The sequence below is a fragment of the Callorhinus ursinus genome, unplaced genomic scaffold (assembly GCF_003265705.2).
Source record: "Callorhinus ursinus isolate GAN/ISIS: 27379988/994484 unplaced genomic scaffold, GSC_fseal_2.0 scaffold28, whole genome shotgun sequence".
Taxonomy (NCBI): Eukaryota; Metazoa; Chordata; class Mammalia; order Carnivora; family Otariidae; genus Callorhinus; species Callorhinus ursinus.
In genome coordinates this window covers 15,045,821-15,067,458 of record NW_027397090.1, presented here as the reverse complement: position 1 = coordinate 15,067,458, position 21,638 = coordinate 15,045,821, and the positions used below count along the sequence as shown (strand labels likewise).

The 21,638-nt window shown below is 44.6% G+C and overlaps 1 protein-coding gene across 2 annotated transcripts in view; it reads right to left on the bottom strand.

Annotated features, from left to right (window-relative positions):
- The window catches only part of RCL1 (RNA terminal phosphate cyclase like 1), a 62,572-nt gene extending 44,364 nt beyond the window's left edge, over nt 1-18,208 (bottom strand). Inside the window, exon 1 of one of the 2 annotated variants that reach the window (XM_025891467.2) lies at nt 17,913-18,208. In XM_025891467.2, the coding sequence (XP_025747252.1) occupies nt 17,913-18,048 (136 nt within the window). In that variant the 5' untranslated portion in view covers nt 18,049-18,208. Of the gene's footprint in view, nt 1-15,075; nt 15,159-17,912 lie in introns of those variants that run through there. The other variant, XM_025891468.2, reaches the window with a different exon arrangement.
- Nucleotides 18,209-21,638: the final 3,430 nt, after the last annotated feature.

The window sequence follows — 21,638 nt, the reverse complement described above, 5'->3', positions numbered from 1 at the left end:
CATGAGTTTAACTTTCTTATTTAAATTCTCATGTATAAATTTACTTCAATTCCTTTTATAGACAGATTGTTATCCAAAAAACATAAAAGATGGTCATTATCAAAAGGGGAGGGTAGAAAGGGAGGAAATGGATTTTCAATGTGAACTATGAGAGGAGGAAGAGAGAAGACTCAGGCAGGAGAGTATGTCCTGTGGCCTTCCCTTGAGTGGATCTCACACACACACTCACACACACTCACGCTCACTCCCTCCCTCTCCAGCGTCAACCTCTTGCCCGTGAACAAGGGCAGGAAGAGCAGCTCTCCCGCACCAAAGGCATGGTGACCACGTGGTGATTTAGGCAGTTTCCACCCCTGTAAGAAACTAGCAGAATTTTCGAGCTCAGACAGCAGCAGTCACCTGAACTGATCCCAGAGGGCGAGCACGTCAACTAAGCAATGCTCATCCACCTGTTCCGTTAATGAACGCTGCCCCACAACTCCTTTCCCGGTAGATGCTGCAATCTGGACAGAGAGCCTGGGCTAGAAGTCAGAGGAAATCCAGTAAGTTCCGAAACCAGGAAAAGCGGCTACTTCCAGCAGGTGCGCATTAAAGCCTCCCATGCAGCCAGACTCTTGCCTAATCCTCAAAGCCCCGCGGCAGGGAGTGCCGTTCCCATTTTATAGAAGGCTGAGGCCCGAGAATGAGACTGGCAAGTGACAGAGCCGGGGGCTGAGGCCAAGCCCCAGCTTCTCCGGAGTCCACGCTCCTACCCACACCACCGCACCAGTGTGCCGAACTCTATTTAATCCCTCAGCGTCAACCACCTCCTCTAGAAAATCATGGAACCTTTTAACTGCAGGCAGAGTGATCTACTGCAGGATCCTGCAGACCATTTAATGGATCCCCAATCAACATTTACTTTTAATGAAATTAGAGCAGAATAAACAATGTCAGAGTTAACCCTACATAGGGCACTGTTCGTCAATCCTCAGCGGGCTTTACAATTATCTGTATATGTACTTGGTTGTGGTGTTAAGTAGCATCACCAAAGTTTGAAAATAAATCAACTACAAAATTGTTTCCATGGCCTCTTAATATAGAATATTCTGTTTTTAAAAAAACCAGGCATGATCCAAACCACAGTGCCACTTTCCACCTATCTTTCTAGCAAATGCAATGGGCTCTGCACAGAAAAAGGAAAACTCTTGAGGTGGCTAAAGGGGAGAAAGGAACAGACATTTATGAATAAAGTCCACGATTAAACTCCATAGCTTTTACAGATTAAGGGGGAAAAAAGCAAAAACAAAAAGAAAGCATAACGTTAGAATTTTTTTTCTTCTGCAATCCACAGGGGCACTTAAGCATGAACACAGTTAGTTAAAAATGCCCAGCAGAGGAACAGGGCCAGGAACAGAATGGGCACATAAAGAGACCTCTAGGCCGGACCATCCCCTGGTCACAGCAAATGGGTGATTCAGAAGCAATACTTCAAAGAACCAAACAGAGCTAGTTCCGGAATCCTGGCAACAGTGAAGATAGAGCTCCATCACATGGTATGAAAAAGATCTCAAGTTCACCTAATAATAGTAAGACTGATGTCCCCAAACCTCATCAAGACAAGATGTGTAGGATTCCTTACCTTTTCACTTCCCACACATCCTCTTTGACTCTGCCTCAAGACTGCTCTTGGGGATACAGAAGTTCAGATATCTAAAAACACTGGGGAAAAACATCCAAAACCAGGCACAATTTTACTGCACTGTTTGGGAATACATAACTAGGTCATAAAGCTATAAACGCAATTAACACAAATACTGTACTGGTCAGGAAAGCGGCTACCAGCAGGGGTAGAGGAGGGAACCGTGCTGGGAAGACGCCCCGTAGGTGCAACAGTGTTCTATTTCTTGACTTGGATGGGGTCACACGGGTGTTCATTTTATAATCTTTTAAGCACTACTTTTATGTTTCATGCATTTTTTATGTTATTATATTAGACATTTTTTAGAAGTTTATACTATTAGGACCTTCAATCTCAGAATTCCTTAAATACTGCCTCTGATACCTAATGCACTCCACTCCCCTCCTCAGCCCCTCAAGAGGTGAGCTCATCACTTCTTTCAAGGGGCCAGTAACTCTGTAACACAATGCCTGACCCATTCCTCACTAAGAAAGGCAAACTGTCTCAAGGGCAGTGAGGGAAAGAATACAAGCTAAAGACCTACACTTTTTTTTAAATTTTTTGTTGTTATGTTAATCACCATAAATTACATCATTAGTTTCGGATGTAGCGTTCCATGATTCATTGTTTGTGCATAACACCCAGTGCTCCACGCAGAACGTGCCCTCTTTCATACCCATCACCAGCCTAACCCATCCCCCCACCCCCCTCCCCTCTAGAACCCTCAGTTTGTTTCTCAGAGTCCATAGTCTCTCATGGTTCATCTCCCCCTCCGATTTCCCCCCCTTCATTCTTCCCCTCCTGCTATCTTCTTTTTTTTTCTTAACATATATTGCATTATTTGTTTCAGAAGCACAGATCTGTGATTCAACAGTCTTGCACAATTCACAGCGCTCACCATACCACATACCCTCCCCAATGTCTATCACCCAGCCACCCCATCCCTCCCACCCCCCACCACTCCAGCAACCCTCAGTTTGTTTCCTGAGATTAAGAATTCCTCATATCAGTGAGGTCACATGATACATGTCTTTCTCTGATTGACTTATTTCACTCAGCATAACACCCTCCAGTTCCTTCCACCTTGTTGCAAATGGCAAGATCTCATTCCTTTGGATGGCTGCATAATATTCCATTGTGTATATATACCACATCTTTTTTATCCATTCATCTGTCGATGGGCATCTTGGCTCTTTCCACAGTTTGGCTATTGTGGACATTGCTGCTATAAACATTGGGGTGCATATACCCCTTCGGATCCCTACATTTGTATCTTTGGGGTGAATACCCAGTAGTGCAATTGCTGGATCATATGGTAGCTCTATTTTCAACTGTTTGAGGAACCTCCATACTGTTTTCCAGGGTGGTTGCACCAGCTTGCATTCCCACCAACAGTGTAGGAGGGTTCCCCTTTCTCCACATCCCTCCGACAGATGTTGATCTGTCGTTTTCTGACTTGTTAATTTTAGCCATTCTGACTGGTGTGAGGTGGTATCTCATTGGGGTTTTGATTTGGGTTTCCCTGATACCAAGCGATGTTGAGCACTTTTTCATGTAAGACCTACACTTTTAAACAAGGAGCAAATCTCAATCAATACAGTTTCAACTTAAAAGTATCATAACAATTTAAATATCTAGAAACAGTAACTGTGCTAAAATAAATTTCTAATATTATATACATGTCACATATAATATAAATGTTAGATGTATACATATTGGATATATATCAGAACACTCTGCAGCCTTAAAATTAATAAGGAGAATTTTTATGAACTGATATAAGTCACCTCCATGATACGCTGAGTGAAAAAAAGTAAGATGCGGCTGGCCATTTGTGTGAAAAAAAGAAAACGTGCATACGTATTTGCTTATTTATGAAAAAAAAGAGTCCTGGGAAGAAACACAACAAACTAGTAACACTGACTGCCTCACAGGGAAGGGAGGATGGAAAAGACAGAGACACACTGTGTAAACCCTCTTCGCTTCCTCTGAATTTCACACCATGTGTATGCTTTTTAAAATACATAAAATTTAAATTAAAAAATACAAATAAAGGTACTGTAACACAATTTTTTTAAAGATTTTATTTATTTATTTATTTATTTATTTGACAGAGAGAGAGAGAGAGTAGAAGCAGGGGGAGGAGCAGGCAGAGGGAGAAGGAGAAGCAGACTCCCCACTGAGCAGGGAGCCCGATGTGGGACTCAATCCCAGGACCCTGGGATCACGACCTGAGTCAAAGGCAGATAGATGCCCAACCGACTGAGCCACCCAGGCGCCCCGTCTATAACACAATTTAAATAGCAAATAAAACTGCTCTCATTAAATAGCCTATGAAAGATCTTTATAATACTATACAGCCATTAAAAATATTTTTAAATAATTAATTACATGAGGAAATGCTCACATTAAGGAAAAAATATAAAATATATACAATGTGATTTCAATTTCTTTAGAGAAGTACCTAAAAAATAAGAAAACAAGCCATTAATACATGAAATTAGAAATCATTCTGGGACGCCTGGGTGGCATCTGCCTTCGGCTCAGGTCATGATCCCAGGGTCCTGGAATTGAGTCCCGCATCAGACTCCTCGATCAGCAAGGAGCCTGCTTCTCCCTCTGCCTGCCACTGCCCCTGCTTGTGCTCAGTCAATCTCTCCCTCTCTCTTTCTCTGACAAATAAATAAAATCTTAAAAAAAAATCATTCTTATCCTCATTAAATCCCAAAAGGTATATATTATAAACACATACACAATTCTCAGAATAAATTAAAAGATGTCCATTCACTTGGAAATATGCATAAAACATACACATATCTTATGTATAATATGTAATTACACATGTGATTCATAATAAATTATATTTTAACTGAAACATGTAACATCTTTCCTAAACTGTCAACATGTCAAGAAAAAAACTACAGAACATACTAAAATATTTTAAGCAGAAATATCAATTTTACCAGAATACACAGCAGTCAACCAAAAAGAAAAAATTTACCACTCTAAATACCTTAGTAATTAAAAAAATAAAACAAAAGCAAGAGCAAAATGAACTGAGATTTTAGAAATGGAATACAATTACAAGCCAAAAAGTAAATGAAAAAATAATCACAACAGAGATTTAAAAAATGGAAAATATACAGAAAAAAAATCAAGCTAATTCATTTAAAAAATACAACACAGATCAACAGTCTCATTCATTTGTACAAGGAAAGAAAATGTAAGCTAATAATAAATAACATAATTAATAAAAGATTATGAGCTTTTGTGATGAACTATTCTCTGGTATTTACTAATACATTTGGAATTAATATAACTATGTAAAAAGATAATAAATCAAACAGATAAAACAAACAAAAAGATACAAAAAGGAGAAACCCAAAACTAAGAGAATGAGAAAATTTATCAATAAACTGAAAAGAAGGGGAGCCTGGGTGGCTCAGTCAGTTAAGCGACTGCCTTCAGCTCAGGTTATGATCCCAGGGTCCTGGGACAGAACCCAGCATCGGGCTCCCTGCTCAGCGGGGAGTCTGCTTCTCCCTCTCCTCCCCGCTCCTGCTCTCTGTCGCTATCTCTGCTCTCTCTCTCTCTCAAATAAAAATCTTCAAAAAAACTGAGAAGGGCACTGATAAAGTTGCTGAAAATTTTTTTCCCAACATTCAAAGGAAAAATTCTTCTATTACATATTCCAAAGAATATATATATATTATGTAACAACAAAAGCATGAAGAGATGTCTTCAAATGCAGAATAGTTAAGAGCATCACATGCAAGAAATAAAAAAATAAATCTCAGGAAACAAACTGAGGGTTGCTGGAGTGGGGGGGATGGGTGGGTTGGGGTGTCTGGGTGATAGACATTGGGGAGGGTATGTGCTATGGTGAGTGCTGTGAATTGTGCAAGACTGATGAATCACAGATCTGTACCTCTGAAACAAATAATGCAACATATGTTAAGAAAAAAAAAAAAGAAGACAGTAAGAAGGGAAAAATGAAGGGGAGTAAATCAGAGGGGGGGACAAACCATGAGAGACTATGGACTCTGAGAAACAAACTGAGGGTTCTAGAGGGGAGGGGGGTGGGGGGATGGGTTAGCCTGGTGATGGGTATTAAGGAGGGCATGTTCTGCGTGGAGCACTGGGTGTTATGCACAAACAATGAATCATGGAACACTACATCCAAAACTAATGATGTGATGTATGGTGACTAACATAACATTAAAAAAAAAATGGACATAAAAAATAAATAAATAAATTGAGTTTAATAAAAAAATAAAAATAAATGATAAATTTCCCAAAAAAATAAAAAATAAAAATAAATAAATTACAAACTAACTTCACTTAATGAGAAATGAAATATCCCCACAGAAAACCTTAGAAAAGAGTCCATAACACATTTTTCAACTATCCACTACGGTTAAGAAGAGGGCCTCCCAGGAAAGGGCTGCGTGTAAGGCACAAGGAAGACGACAATATTATTAAATACAAAAACAGGGGGTGGGGGGGAATCAAGTAACTAGCTTGACTGCTACTGAAAAGGCATCTGAGAAAATTCAGCATCTATTTTTTAGTAAAATTCTGTTTTAAAAGTATGAAGAATGAATTCATTATAACAGAGTTTACATATAAAACAGAAGCCTCCGGTGCATGGGTGGCTCAGTTGTTTCGCGTCTGCCTTCAGCTCAGGTCATGATCCCAGGGCCCTGGGACTGACCCCCGTGTCAGGCTCCTTGCTCAGCGGGGAGCCTGCTTCTCCCTCTCCCTCTGCCTGCCGCTCCCCCTGCTTCCCCCTGCTTGTGCTCCCTCTCTGTCAAATAAATAAATAAAATCTTTTAAAAGTAAATAAAAATAAAAACAGAAGTCTTAGGTGGTGCCTGGGTGGCTCAGTGAGTTAAGCATCTGCCTCTGGCTCAGGTCATGATCCCAGGGTCCTGAGATTGAACCCCATGTTGGGCTCTCTGTTCAGCAAGGAGTCTGCTTCTCCCTCTTCCTCTGCTCGTGTGCTCTCTTTCTCTCCCAAATAAGTAAAATCTTAAAAATAAATAAATAAAAAAGCAAGAGAAGCCTTAGAAGTTCCAGGAGAACGTCTTCATTGGCCTTGGGGTAGACCAAGATTTCTTTAAAAAGACAGAAAAATTTATAAATTGGACTACATTAAAAGAAGTATCTATTGCTCATCAAAAGAAACCATTAAGCGCGAAAAAACAAGTCAGAGTATAACTAGATATTTACAATACTTAACAGAGAATTGTGCCATATTAATAAAACATAATAGCATGCTACAGCAATGAACACCAGCTACTGCCTCTCCAACAGAGATGACTCTTACAAACACGAAAGACAGCAAAGAAACCAGACACACACACAAAATACATACTCTATAATTCCACTTATATAAATTACGGTTAATGTTTCAGAAATGCAATCAATGGTGTAAAAAGTCAACTTATTATTTACATTGGGAGTGGGAGAAAATGGTGTGATGGCACAAGCATGGAAGGGTTTTAGGGTTGCTGGTCATGTTTTATTTCTTGGCCTGGGTAGCATTCCACTTTGTAAATTCATCAAGCTATCCATTTATGGTCTGTGCCCTTTTTTTTTTAGAGGGGGGGAAGGGACAGAGAGAATCTTAAGCAGGCTCCACCCCCAGCAGAGAGCCCAACACCTGGATCCCATGACCCTGAGATCATGACCTGAGCCAAAATTAAGACTCAACCATTAAACTAACTGACCCATCCAGGCACCGGGGTCTGTGCACTTTTCTTAATATGTAGTATTCTCTCCTAAAAGTTTATTTTTTAAAAATAAAAATCAAGGGGCGCCTGGCTGGCTCAGTCAGTTGAGCGACCAATTCTTGGTTTGGGCTCAGGTCCTGAGACTGAGCAACCACAGGCTCCGTGCTCAGCGGGGAGTCTGCTTGAGATTCTCTCCCTCTGCCCCCCACCACCCCTCGCCCCTGGCTCACACGCGTGCTCTCTCTCAGATGAATAAATAAATCTTTAAAAAATAATAAACAAAAATCAAATTCAAAGAAAGAGTACCTTTAAAAATTATGAAAAAAGCAAAGAAACCCAATCATCTCTCCAATTTGCCATACTACAAATGCCATTAAATATATCTCAAAAAAAAAAAAGTGTCAATACAAGGAAGAAGTAGCAATTAAGGGAAAGGATATCTTACCAATTAAGCAAGAGGATTTCACATATTTTGATTTGACCCCACATCTTAAAAAAAGCATAGTCTTTGACCCAGCAATTCCACATCTAGTACTCTATCCTGTAGAAATAGAAGTACGCTAGGATATATGTACAAAAATTTTTACTGCTGCTTTATTTGTAATAACAAACACTGAAGATTACTTTTTTTGTCCCATGCCTTCAAATGTTCCCAGATATTTTGCTGTGCTTATATAAAAACCTATAAAAGAAATAAAATCAACAAAGGGAAATTTAATTCTCTGATTTATGCTACTTTATGACCTTTCAAGTTTCCTATTTGTATACAAATTTTTCAGTTCTAGTATTTTTCTTTATAAACGCACTGGGAAGAAAAGTCATACAATCACATCAATTGGTGTAGAGTAGGCATCTGACAAAATACAACTCATTCATAATAATAAAAAAAAACCTCCAGAAAAATAGGAACAGAAGGGAACTTTCTCACTGATGAAAGCATCTGGAAAAAAAAAAAAAAACATACAGCTAAAACTACACTTAGCGCCAAAACACTGGACGCTTTCCCCCTAAGAGAAGGAACAAGGCAAGGCAGTTTGTTCTCATCACATACTTAACATGGTGCTAGAAGGTCCAGCCAGGGCAGCAAGGAGAGGGAAATACAAGGTATAAAGTTTAGAAAGAAGAAATAATATTATTCCTTCTTGCAGGTGACATGTTTATCTACATAGAGAATCCCAAAGAATGTACAAAAGACACCTAGAGCTAACAAATAAATTCAGCATGGTTAGAGGATAAACATCTTCCCAAAAATGAATGGTATTTCTATATACTAGCATTGAACACACGGAGACTGACATTAAAAATACTGTGTCATTGAAAACTGCTCTGACAATTGCTCGAAAAAGTAAAATATTTACTTGTAAATCTAACAAAATGTTTATAGGACTTGCATGCTAGAAACTACACAATGCTGGTGAAAGAAAGCAAAGATCTAAATAAATAGAGAGAGATACTACGTTTATGGATTAAAAGACTCAGTAAAGATGACAATTCTCCCCAAAATGACATAGAGGTGTAACACAGTTCCTGTCAAAATCTTAACAAGATTTTTGTTTAGATAAAGACAAGATTATTCTAAAATTTATATGGACGGCAAAGGAACCAGGATAGCTAAAACAATCCCAAAAAGTGAGAATAAAGCTGGAGGTATCAGTCTACACGATGTTAGGCACAGTAATCAAGTATACATGGTCCTGGCAAGGGGACAGACATATAGATCAGTGGAACCAAATAAAGGTCCCAGAAAGAGAGCCACACAAATGTGCCCAACTGATGTTTTACAAAGATACAAAAGCAATTCAATGGAAGAAAGATAGCCCTTTCAACAAACGGTGCTGGAGCAATTGAACATCCATAAGCAAAAAAAAAGAAAGAAAGAAAGAAACTCAACCTAAGTTTTAAACCTCACACAAAAATCAAACGTGAAGGGCGCCTGGGTGGCTCAGATGGTTGAGCGTCTGCCTTCGGCTCAGGTCATGGTCCCGGGGTCCTGGGATCGAGTCCCGCATCGGGCTCCCTGCTCCTTGGGAGCCTGCTTCTCCCTCTGCTTCTCTCCCTCTCTCTCTCCCTCTGTCCCTCATGAATAAATAAATAAAATATTTAAAAAAAAAAATCAAACGTAAAACTATGAAACCTTCAGAAAAAAAACATTGAAAATCTTCGAGATCTAGAATAGGCAAAGAGATCTTAGACTCAACACCAAAAGCACAAGCCATAAAAGACAAAGTTGATAAATTTTATCTTTTTAAAAGTAAAATCTTTTGCTCTGCAAAAGACCATGTTAAGAGAATGACGAGACTGGGGGCGCCTGGCTGGCTCTGTTGGTGGAGCAGGCGACTCTTGATCTCAGGGTCATGAGTTCAAGCCCCATGTTGGGCGTGGAGCTTACTTAAGAGAGAGAGAGAATGAAAGACAAGCTATGGACAGGGACACAATATCAGCCATCCACATATCTGACAAAGGACCGGAACACGTAAAGAACTCTCAAAACATAAGCTTAAAAACAAATTAGTTGGCAATGAACAAAAGATGTCGGAGGAGGCCATGCTGATGGCAAATAGGCAGAGGGAAGGATGTTGGCCATCATCAGCCATTAGGAATACGCAAATTAAACAAGACTGTACAACCAGGACAGCTAAAACCAGAAACCCCAAGCGCCGCGGCCGGAGGGCGCAAGGAGGAGCGCAGGCGCAGCACAAGGTACAGAGGCTGCGAGCCCAGAGGAGGCGCCCCCAGCCCAGGGCTGGTCCTTCGTGGAGTCCTTCCTCCCGCCTCTCAACGTGCTCGCCCTACTCCGGCTCCTCGGGGCCCCTCCGGTGATGGCCACCTGCTGCAGGCCGAGGGCCGCCTTCCCAGCTGTGGCTTGTCTGCGCTTCCTGCGCCCATCCCGGCCACCCTGCGTAGAGGCCTGGGTCGGGCCCGGGCTGCCCTGGACACTGTCCCTGCGTGGTCCCGGCCCAGTCCCGGTCCGTCTGCGGCAGCGCGGCTGTGGCAGCTGCCCCGTCTGGCCTGCAGCTCCTTGCAGGGAGGACCACCACTCACGGCACAAGTGGGCCACAGGCTCTGTCCTCTCCCGGGGGGATAGAAGAGCACTCCCGAGTTTTCTGATCATCCCCTAAAACCAGGTCACACTCGCCGGTGTTCTGGTGGGAGTTCACCGCCTCCTCCCTCTTCTTTCTGAAGGCCATCGGCGGCCTTCACATGGATAGCATCACCCAACCCTGGCGACAACCAAGGAAATGTTAACCCGTCCACCCAAATCTGAGAACATCAGTTCTACAAGAAAGTGTGATCAAGATGGGATTTTTCCAACATGTGACCTCTGGTGGGGACAGGGGTGGGACAATGACCTTGAGCTGCTGCCTCTTAGCCAATAACCTCTGGGGATCATCCAGAAACAGCCCAGCGGACTCTGCAGCTGGTCTGCAGGGCCAGAGGCCAGGAGGGTGCCTCAGTGCCACCAGCTGCACAGGCTTAGCCAAGTTATTAAAATGTTGATTTTAGAAGAAGTAACACATTTTAAAACCCTTGGGGGAAAAAAACAGCGACAACACCAAATGCTGGCAAGGGTGCAGAGAACCTGAATCACTTACACATTGCTGGTGGGAATATAAAATCCTAAGGCCACACTGGAAAACACTGTGGCAGTGTCCTAAGTATGCAAACTCCCATACAGCCCAGCAGCTATACTCCTGGGCATTTATCCCAGGCAAAGACTTATGTTCACATAAAAACCTGTACACAAATGTTTATAACAGCTTTATTCATAATGGCCAAAAAACTGGAAACAATCGGATGTCTTTCAACAGGTGAATGGTTAAAAAAAACTGATACTTTCATACCATGGAATACTGTTCAGCAATAAAAAGGAACAATCCTGAAAAACAACTTAAATCTTCAGAGGATCATGCTGAGTGAAAAATGTCCACCACAAAAGGTTACTTACTATATGATTCCACTTATATTCTTCGAATGACAAAATTATAGGAATGGAGAACAGATTAGTGATTGCCAAGGGTTAAGGAGTTGGTGGGGCAAGAAGATGGGGTAGCTGAGAAAGGGCAACCTGAGGAATCCTTGTGGTAACAGAAATGCTCAATACCTTCACTCTCATCTCTGTCCATTTCCTGGCTATGATACGGTACTATAGCTTTCCCAGATGTTCCATGTGGGGGAAATTGGGTGAAGTCTAGACAGGATCTCTCAGTATTATTTATGACAACTGCATGTGAATCCATAACTATCTCAAAATTAAAAAGCTTACTTTAAAAAAAAAAAAGATGGTGCACAGTTCCATCTGGAATAGCATTTTACAGCTTCCAAGCAACAGCAGATCTGAAAGCAGACGATTAGGATTCCTGGCATTTGTCTTTCAAAGATGAGTGTCTCGGGGCGCCTGGGTGGCTCAGCCGTTAAGCATCTGCCTTCGGCTCAGGTCATGATCCCAGGGTCCTGGGATCAAGCCCTGCATTGGGCTCCCTGCTCCGCGGGAAGCCCGCTTCTCCCTCTCCCACTCCCCCTGCTTGTGTTCCCTCTCTCACTGTGTCTCTCTCTGTCAAATAAATAAATAAAATCTTAAAAAAAAAAAGATTAGTATCTCATTTTGGGCACCCAATAATCGACATGTGACAGCAAACTAACAGTCAACAGAGGCACAAGAGGGTAGGTTCCCAAACCACAAGACAAGAGTCAATCAACTATCCTTAGTAATCAGGCTTCCCCAACTCTAGTTTCTAATTAGTAACTCTGAGTCTCAGACCATACTAAAACAAAATACAGGTGCATCCATGTGGTATAGTAAGAAATGTATTTGGTCTTTGTCCCCGATTCCTGGCACAGAGCTCCTAAAACCCTTGGAAGTTCCAAAATAATAGGAGTGTCTCCTAAAATTTATTCATAAGGAGCCCCCTTTGAGTACACTTGAATTTATGCTGATGAGGTGACTTAGGATGGGGCCCCTACACAACCTCAGGATGAGGCTGGTCACCAGAAACACCATGTCATTAGAGGGTTGGAACTTTAAGCCCTACCTGCTGGCCTTGAGGGAAGAGGAGGCTGCCTGGAGATTAAACCCTATTAAAACTCTTGCACAAGGAGAGAACTTCCAGGCTGATGAATGAACACAGGTGCTGGAAGGGTGGTGCACACCCTGGTTCCAGAGGGCAGAAGCTCCTGTTTCAGGACCCTGCAGGACCTGGCCCTATATACCTCATCTGTGTGTGTTCAGCTGTGTCCTTTATAATATCCTTTACAATAAACTGGTGAATACAAGTGTTTCCCTGAGCTTTGTGAGCCATTCTAGCAAATTGTCAGACCCGAGGAAGGGACGATGAGAACCCCCGATTTATATAACCAGTTGGTCAGAAGTACAAGTGGCCTGAACTTGCAAATGGGACTTGTCCGAAGTGGGGGCAGTCTTGTGGGACTGAGCCCTTACCGTGTGGGATCTGCTGCTATCTCCATGTACAGCGTCAGAATTGAGTTCAATCTGTAGGACATCCAGCTGATTCTCACTGAGAACTGGAGAACTGCTTTGTAGGGGGAAAAACCCCGCACATCTGGGAGGGTACTGAGAGTAGAGGAGAAAGTTTTCCCTTACAATTCTCCTTCTAGAAGATGCAATTTATGAACAGCCAGATTTAGCCCCAAAACAGCACATCAGTTTACCAAAAGATGTTTTCCTTTCAAAAGACCTCTATGTAGCATGTTTCCTCAACACATTTTGAGGAATTCTTCTGATTAAAACTCCACTTGCCCCTCCCTTTTCAGAATCTCATCTGATGAAGCCATGTGCAGCACTCCCCTGGGCCCACATAACTCCTCTCTCCAATTTCACAGGGGAACACTGTGAGGCTTAGTCATGGGACTGGCTCAGGGTCCCGTGTCCTAACCGTTAAACCGGTGCTCCTGCCCAAGTCCATCTTTCCCTATTCCCACTTTAAACAATTATTCTTGTGGAATTCTTTCCATTCTTACCCATAAACTGTGAACTCAACCTAACCCTGCAAGACACAGCCCTCATGAAATCCAGAGCCGGGGGCGCTGTGGACAGCTGCCTTCCGGAACACCGAGGAACAGCCGAGTCCCACATGCGGTTAAACGGGAGAACAAGCCCTCCGGGCGGGAGCCGGCTGCATCCTCCTTCCAGCTCTGCCACTCAGTAGACTCCAACTTTGCGGTCTACCTCACCTAACTATGCCTTGGCTCTCTACCCGCAGGAACACAGCGGCAGAACCAAGTATTTACTTCCTCCTCACTGAACAGCAAGAGTAGAATGAAACATAGTTGTCTGTGTTTCTCAGAATGAAGCAAAAACTACACATGGGGTTGTGTAATTAGTAAAAATCATTCCAGGATCATCTTTCTTTGGGGTTCAAAATCTTCTCATTATACACAATCCCTCTGCACTGGAAGGAGGCAGTTTTATTTAAGAGATTAGCTTGTCTGCCTGAAGTCACAGAGTTTGACCTGTGTCTCACCCCCTTCTGAATCCCTCTGCAGCTTTCTTGGTCCACACACTGCTATTCCCAACCACTGGAGATATGGGGAAAAGAAAAGAAAAGGCATAATAATTAAGTCTCATATGCCAGGGGTTTCAACATCCACACTATTGACATTTTGGGCAGAAGTAGTCTTTGTGTGAGGAAGTTGTATGGTGCACTGCAGGATGTTTATTGGTATCCCTGGGCTCTACCCACAAGATGCCAGGAGCAGCCTCCCAGTTGTAACCACCAAAAATATCTCCAAAAACTGCCAAATGTCCCCCAGGGGAGCAAAACTGCCTTGTTTGAAAACCACTATATTATACATAATACACACAAATATTTGGAAGACATCACCCAAAAGGAAAACTTTACACGGAAAAGAGAGGACAAAAAGAAGGCATAATTCTCTTTAAATATGTAAAAAGGTTCCATATAGAAGCAGGAACAGGGGCTCCTGGGTGGCCCAGTCGGTTAAGTGTCTGCCTTCGGCTCAGGTCACGATTTCGGGGTCTTGTGACCGAGCCCCCTGCTCAGCGGGGAGTCTGCTTCTCCCTCTCAATCCCCCTCTGTACGCTCGCTCTCTCTCTCACATAAATAAATAAATAAATCTTTTTAAAAGAAGCAGGAACAGATTTCGGACGCCAGAGAGCAGAACTATACTCGTAGGTAGAAGTTACATAATAATAAAACCAGCTAACATTATTTTTAAAAGATTTATTTATTTTTTATGTGAGAGAGAGAGTGCACGGGGGGGGGGGGCGGGGGGAGCAAACTCCCTGCTGAGCACAGAGCCAGAGATGCAGGGCTCAGTCGCAGAACCCTGAGATCATGACCTGAGCCGAAATCAAGATTCGGACGCTTAAACAAAAGAGCTACCCAGGCGCCCCAAAACCAGCTAACGTTTATTTTTCCTACATGCCTGGCACTGCTCTGTGTACTTTAAGTATTATTTTATTTAATCTTCACAATAACCCAATGACGCTGGTGATGTTGGCCTCACTTTATAGATGAAAAAAACTGAGGCTCAGAAACGTTGAAGAATTTGCCTAAGGTCCGAGAGCTAACAGCAAAAGCAGAACCAGGACTCAAACCAAGGTCCAACTCGGAGACCAAGCTCTTAACCACCAAACTACTACAACCACGACAAATTAAGGATTTTACCTCGACATAATAAATAAAGAACTCTTTGACTTACAAGCTGTTCCTTTCGCCAACCGTGATTCCGGCAGCCACCATCGTATCTGTCCAGACCAGAAGCAGACCCAGAAAGTCTTCCTTCACAACCCCCAGGGAAGCCTCTGCCCTAACCCCCCTGAGTCCCTTTACAACATTCAGCTCTTCCTACTTGACGTTACTCAAGCTAGTCTCTCAAGCGCTTCCTACTCAGAAAGCTCCTCCAGAAGTGGGGCAACCAGCCTCTCGTGTTTACACTCCCACAAAGCCTTGCACATACTGGGGCTCTGGAACCTTTTTCTGAACCACTGCCCCTGAGGCAAAAGGCCTCCACACCCCCCCACCCTCCAGAGCCCACACCAGGAGGGATGATTAAGCAAGCACCTTTGAGAGATGCAATTTTTATACTTAAGCTGAAGATTTTATTGAATATGCTCTGAGTCTTTACCAATTCTCAGAATCTGAGTCAGAAAAGAGTCAGAAAGGGAGAGATGACTGGTGGCACAGCCTCCTGGCTACATCTTTAATCAAACTACCAAGGACTCACTTGACTATGACCACATAACCCCTGAGGGTTATGAAGGAAGACCTTCTGGGTCTGCTTCTGTTCTGGACAGATGCTGCCAGAATCACGGTTGATCCCAGGGTCCTGGGATGGAGTCCTGCATCAGGCTCCCTGCTTCTCCCTCTGCCTGCAGCTCCCCCTGCTTATGCGCGCCCGCTTGCGCTCTCTCTCTCTGACAAATAAATAAAATCTTTTTAAAAAAATTTCTTCAAGGGAACTGAGATATTTGTGTGTATATACATGCATTCATAGATACATATACACGTATGTATATATACACATATGCATACACACACGTGCATATTTATGTATAGAAATACATGCAGCCCCTGATACACAACCGCTGAGCAAGGAGCCTGAATCAGGGCTCCATTCCAGGACCCTGGGATCATGACCTGAGCCGAAGGCAGACGCTTAACCGACTGAGCCACCCAGTCAGTGGCTTAACCCGACCTCAAGCCCCTCTCTTGAAGAAATTAAGTGAACATCTACAAGATTTCTGAGGACCTGAAACCATCACAAGGAGATCTAAGTCAGGAGCCTCTGTTTTTTCCCTTGGTGTATTAATAAGGTAAGGCAAATAATGCTCCACGCAGTGCTCCCCATAAAATACCAACACATCTGCCAAAGAGCACTACCTCCCCCAAGCAGCGGAGCCTGGCAACCTTTCAGGAAAGTGCCAAGTGGCCAAGCCCTGTTGGAAGAAATGAGAGTTCGTGTGTGTGGCAGTGAAGAAATGTTCACAAACAGTGGACAGCAGGGAGGGGGGGACGCATCCTTCAGAACATTAAATATTAGTCTGGAGGCCACCTGTCAAAAGACAAACACTAAATTGTATCTTACAAGCACTATATTTCCCACAGAAATCCCAGGTTTCCAGGCCAAAGGACTTCTATTGCTATTTAAAAAACAAACGACAAAAAAACCTATGCCCACTGTTCACAGAAGTAGAAGCCTGTCTTACCATATCTAGCTAGTGGCAAATTCTCTAGAGTAAACTGGAGGTAAAGCGGAGAGCTGGCTGAGAATGCCACAAGAGCAGAGCACTCAAGCAACTGCTTTGCCCACGCCGATTCAAACTAAGGACAGATGTTGAGAACACCTGGCAGAAACCATACTAGGGGTCCCTCCTCAATGCTCTCAGTGTTTCTGAGCGGTAGAGAGAAGAATCATGTACCAACACAAGCCCTTCCCACGGTCACCAGGTATGGAGGGTCTTTCTTTCCTAACGGTCTATCTCCATCAATGACATTGCGTTTTCCCGTTATGTGCAACCAATCACCATTCGAGAGAGGGAGAGAAGTTAACCCTTCAGAACATGCAGACAGATGATGAAATGGGCCGGCCAACTAGTACAGAAGTCGGTGCAAAAGTAAACACTTCAACAGGACCGACATAGCTTCCAAGACCAACCACAAACTCTCTCCTTCAATTTGCAGATAGGTTTTCCCTTTTTCCTTTGAGTGAATCTCCCAATCTGAGATAACCAGACAGAAGCTTTCAAATGCATGTGTCTTATTCCCGGGTACCAGTTGAAAATCGGCACCACTTAACTTGATGTGAGTTTAAACAAGCCCTATTTTTTCATCAATCCACCTCTGTCGGGCAAAAAAGTAGTTTAGCGCTTGTCATCAAATCTGACTGAAGTCAAGGCAATTAGGCCCGTGAGTTAAAAAAAAAAAAATCACAAAGCTTCTGTCCTGCGCACATCCCAGTTACAGCTAAAAACAAACACAGAATTTTAATTTTTTCTTTAATCCACACCCAAGGAGAGGTGTGAGGGCAGCTGAGAAATCATGGCGACAGGGACAGCCGATGTCCGCGGGGGCAGCTGCTTCTGAGACGTGTTTTGGGCCAGGGCACGGAACCAAACAGGGGTACTTTTCTCTCCAAATCTCTCTCCATCTTATATCTGCCCAATCACCACATTTCGGTCCAGCAAACTGCCTTTATCCTTTGAGAGGCTCACAGCGTGAGCAAGAGGGACTTAAGGCAGGCGAGGGGGCGATGCCCGGGATTTGTTGCAACACGTAGTGCTGGAAAACGTGTAGCTGTTTACTAGCAGCGCCCGAGACGCCAGCGCAGCGCGCAGCTGAGCACACCGCTCGGGCCCGACCCCCCCCCCCCCCCCCCCCCCCCAGTCCAGGCGCGCTCGGGTGCGGGGGCGACGCAGCGCTCGGCCTCCCCGACGCGCCCGCGAGACGCGCAGGCTCCCCGCGCGCCGCCCCCAGGGCATCGGCGCCGCACCCCCGTGGCCCCCGCGTCCACCCCGCGCGCTGCCCGACCCGAGTTACCTCGGAGGCCCGGGTTGTCGTCTCTGGCCCGAATCTTTCGGATTTTGACGGGGCGCCCACTCAGGGTGGACAGGACCAGTCGCTGGCGCAAGAAGTTGCAGCCAGCGTAGCTGAGGGAGTGCGCCTGTGTCGCCATGTGCGCGCCCTCCGCAAAGGTGCGGGCGGCCCGGGCGCGGCGACTTCGGACGGGCGCGGGGGTCGCGACCCCGGCGGCGGCGGCGACAGCGGCGGTGGCGACCCGGGCTCTCTCCCGTAGCCCCGCAGCCCCCGGCGCGTCCACGTGGTTTGGAACAGGAAGACGGAGAGACGAGACAACGGGTCAGAGGGGAGAGGGGCGGAGTCGGTGGCTGTCTCCCCGCCTCCCCACCCGACCGGGGGCGGCTCCCGCGCCGGGTCTCGCCGCTATTGGCCCGCTCGGGATCAGGGCGGTGCCCCTGAGGCGCCGCCATTGGCCCGCGCTGGAGCTGGGCGGTGCCCGGGCCGCGCTGCCATTGGCCCGCGCTGGAGTAGGGCGGTGCTCGGGCCCCGGCAACAGTGCGCGGCGGGAGGGAGCGCGTGCCGGGGGCGGCCTGGGAGCCAAGCGCGGGAGCTCCCCTTCGTCGGTAGTGTCCGTGCGTTCACTCCACCGGTGTGCGGGCCGGGGAGGCAACGGGCTGGGGTTGGGTGCCTACTACATGCCCGGTACTTAGCCTCAGTACTTAAGGCAAACCCTGGATGTAGATGGTATTATCTCCCCTGCCTTTTTCCTGATAGAGGAGAAGATGGGATTAGCGCGCTTACCCTGTCGTGAACTCGGCGCTGAGCGCGCAGCCGGCGCACTCCTCTCGCTCCCAGCTGTAACCCTGCGTGGTGCTCCCTTACACGTGAGGAAAGACGCGAGGAACATTGCAAAGGTGGCCGTGGCCCCATGCCTGGGGACCGGAGTCTTGCGATACCAGGCCATTGCTTACTTTATTATGAGACACCAAGATTTGCCCCTTTCACATCGGTCCCTTTACATGCACAACGCTTCTTGCCAAGTCAGTTCCTCCCATCCCGCGTGGCTCAAAATGGGTAGTTGTAATAACTTCACACATAGACACACAGACTCTGCTTTTCCCTCTTTGCTGTCTTTTAATCCTGCACACCAGAATCTTCCCAAAGATTGGGTTATGTCGCTCCTCTGCTCAAAAACCTTAAGAGATGCGCAGACATCTATCAATTGACTACAGATTTATGAATCCAATATCGTAGTAACATGGTTTTGCAACCGTCCTTGGATAATGTCACCAGATGGTGAGTTCCACAACATTTGGGGGGTAAGGGGCAGTGATCTGCAAGGGTTGGACCTTGGGTAAGATTAGCCAAGGTAGCAAGCCTTGTGTAAATAAGACTGTTATGAGGAACCACCGGGGAAGTCTGCACTCCCATAGGGTGACAGGTTATTAACCCTGAAGTCCATTGAGGGGGGGTGGGTAATCCACTAATATTACTGCCATTTCTTAAGACTGTCTTTCAGGAAATTGGCCGTGTCTCCTGATGTGAGTATTGAAACCTCCTGGACCTCAGGGCCTCCCTTCAATCCTGCAGTGGTGGGTTCCAAAGTAAGAACACGCACCGTCACGCCAGGAGTGGATTTCTTTGTGTATCATCTCATTTTAATTACTCAGCTACCTATATTCTGTAGCAAACCCCATGGGTGCCCTGTTCATATCCCTTAAGCTCTTAACCATTTTCAATGCAAACCTGTTAATTTTCCTCCAGCAGCACCTGTATCTCTTTGTCTGAGGGCTTTTTCCACTTGTATAGATCTCAGCAGACCAAAGGTGCTGAGGAATTAATGTTCCCCAGAGTCTTCAACCAATGGGAGTTGATGTATAAATATCCCAGCTCCTCAACCCTTGGATGAGATAGATCTGTAACATAGATTCTATAGTGTTTCCCCAGGTTTCCCTGGAGGTTTTAAGCTCCAGTTGCCCACAGTGGTAACTTGCTTGATTAACTTTTACCAGCTTCCTTCTTTCCCTGTACACGTCTCAGCTCCCTTCTATTTCCTGGGATTAACTCCTAAATAAACTACTTTCACTCAAATTATTGCCTCAGAGTCTTCTTCTGGGCAACCCCAAAATAAGTCCTGATTTTTAAAATTTGAGAACTGAGGTTCAGAGAAAATAAATGACCTGCTTAAAGTGGCATAGCTAATTAATGACAACCAAAATAGAAACTCCGTCTTCCTATCTGTCTCTCTCCCTCTCCTACTTTGTCTCCCTCTCCCTCTCTCTTAAGTCCTATATCTTTGGAACCTTGAATCTCCAATAAAAAGCCTGGCTACCATGAAGCTGCCATGCCAGAGAAACCGCACAGAGAGTCGACCATTCCAGCTGACAGCTAGCATTAATCATAGACAAGGGGGTGATGGAGCCTTCAGGTGATTCCAGTCCCCAGCCAGCCTCTGATCAGTTTTTGGAGCCACTCTGGCTGACACCATTGGGAGCACAGATAAACTGTCCTCGCTGAGCCCTCCCCAAACTGTATGTTCCTGAGCTACATAAATGATTGTTACAGTTTTCATCTAAGGGTTTGGGGGTAGTTTGTTACACAGTAACAAATAACTAAAACTACATATCCCTGAATTCCCTTCCTTGCATAACTCTAGGTGTGCAAACCTCACGAAACATCTGGCATGAGATTTGGAAGACAAAAGTGAAGTCACAGCCACATTGTTTATGTTTGAAAGGTCGCTGCAGGGTTCCAGGCTCTCTTGCAGCTCACATACTTATGTGATACTGATCTTGCCTATTGGGCTGGAGCAATAGTTGGGCCCATAGCTCCTTGGGTTCTCATCTGATCCTGCGTTAGCAACTCCAACTGCTGGGCCCTCGGCGGCTCAGTCAGCGAGGCGTCTGCCTTCGGCTCAGGTCATGATCCCAGGGTCCTGGGATCAAGCCCCGCATTGGGCTCCCTGCTCAGTGGAGAGCCTGCTTCTCCCTTTCCCACTCCCCCTGCTTGTGTTCCCTCTCTTGTTGTGTCTCTCTCTGTCAAATAAATAAATAAAATTTAAAAAAAAGATTTGAAAGATACATGGATAGCCTAAATCAATAAATTCAGAACTGTCTAAACCAGTGGTTCTCAAACCTTAGCATGTGTCAGAACTGCCTGGAGGGCTTGTTAAAACATAGATTGCTAAGGTGAAAAACTGAGAGCTTTTTCTCTTAAGCTTCAGAACAAGACAAGGATGTCCACTCTCAAAACTTTTACTCAGCATCATGTACTGGAAGTGTTAGCTACAACAATCAGATGAGAAAAAGAAATAAAAGGCAATTGAGTTGGTAAGGAAGAAGTAAAACTTACTATTTGTGGATGACGTGACACTATATATAGAAAATCCTAAAGACTCCACCAAAAAACTATTAGGAGTTATAAATTAATTCAGTAAAGTTGAGTCTCTCTCTACATACACTAATAATAAAGCAGTAGAAAGAGAAATTTAAAAAATAATCCTATTTATAATTATAACCTCCCCCAAAAAAACCTAGGAATAAACTTAACCAAGGAAGTGAAAGACCTGTACTCTGAAAACTATAAGACATTGATAAGAGAAATTGAAGACAACATGAACAATGGAAAGATATACCATGCTCGTGGATTAGAAGAATTAATGTTGTTAAAATGTCCCTATGACCCAAAGCAATCTACAGATTCAATACAATCCCTATCAAAATACCAACAGCATTTTTCACAGCACTA